Source organism: Lupinus angustifolius, chromosome LG13 (assembly GCF_001865875.1).
Source record: "Lupinus angustifolius cultivar Tanjil chromosome LG13, LupAngTanjil_v1.0, whole genome shotgun sequence".
Classification (NCBI taxonomy): domain Eukaryota; kingdom Viridiplantae; phylum Streptophyta; class Magnoliopsida; order Fabales; family Fabaceae; genus Lupinus; species Lupinus angustifolius.
Genome location: NC_032021.1, coordinates 4,620,503 through 4,621,598, shown reverse-complemented (window position 1 = coordinate 4,621,598; position 1,096 = coordinate 4,620,503). Strand labels below are relative to the sequence as shown.

Sequence of the window (1,096 nt, the reverse complement as noted above, 5' to 3'; positions counted from 1 at the left end):
TCGAGGTTTAGTTTGGTTAATTTTTTAAGAAATAGCTTATTATAGGTTCATATTTACATGGTATACATAATTGTGAAATTAATGAAAAATTAATAATTGTGTGATACATGATAAAGGGAAATATGATTTTTATAATATTTTAGTAAAAACAAGTTAATCGAGGAAGACATGATGTCAACCCTATATACACATGATAAAATTGATGTTCCATTGAAAAAGTAAATAGATTATGAGAAGCAAACCATTCATAACCTTCCACATTTTTTGACAAAGTATCTCTTAAAAGACTTGAAGAAGCTACTACATATTCACATTTTTTTGCATCCTGATCTTTTGATTTTTGACCTTGGACGGTTCCATGGCATGGCATTCTCTGCATGTTATCACAAACCACCGCAGAATTCTCCTCACAAATCTTAACCCCACCCTACTCACCTTCTTTTTCTTCCTTCTCTTTTTACCCTCTTCCTTCTTCCTTTGTTTCATGTCCCCGCTTCTTCTCTTTGAAGCATCCCGGTTCAACGCTGGGACTGGAGTTATATACTGCCACCTCCTCGAACACCGATATTGCTTATTATGACCCAAAGCTACTGATCTATTAACTGTATATGAGCCTTTGCTATATGATGAAGTTAGTGAAACTGAAACCTTATTATGGAACAACCTTCTCTCAGAATTGTCACTAGAGCTTGTCCTGGCACTGCTCCTGCTGCTGTTGGTGCTGTTGCTTCGCGATGAAACCAGCGAGTCCTTGCTGCTGATACTACTGGTGTGGCTTGTGGCTATGGCAGGGCCAATGGGGCGGTGGAATATTACGGGGAAAGAGTGAGGTTGGAGGCGACCATTGAAGAAGAGTTTATCAGCTGGTGAGGTTCTGCATGGATCACTTGAGGGTGAGTCTGGGGTTAGGGATCCGAACTCGAATTCAGAGTCTTGATTTGGGGTGCTGGGAAAAGAGAACGAGTCGCCAGATATGCTATTTTTCCGGCGGCTCTTATCATTATCCATGGATGGTTGTGAGAGAGTTGGTTCCATTTGCATGCACTTGAGGAGGGTTATGTGTTTGTGAGTGTATATTAATAGAGTGGTTGTGTAA

At 40.1% G+C, this 1,096-nt stretch overlaps 1 protein-coding gene across 1 annotated transcript; it reads right to left on the bottom strand.

The window, feature by feature from the left end:
* On the bottom strand, positions 211-1,032 carry LOC109325021. Its single transcript, XM_019557168.1, has one exon. The coding sequence runs from the start codon at positions 1,006-1,008 to the stop codon at positions 301-303; it is 708 nt and encodes a 235-aa protein (XP_019412713.1). The 5' UTR covers positions 1,009-1,032; the 3' UTR covers positions 211-300.

What these genes read in the sequence shown, in the direction of transcription:
- LOC109325021 (XM_019557168.1), bottom strand. Translation starts at nt 1,008, where the DNA reads ATGGATAATGATAAGAGCCGCCGGAAAAATAGCATATCTGGCGACTCG.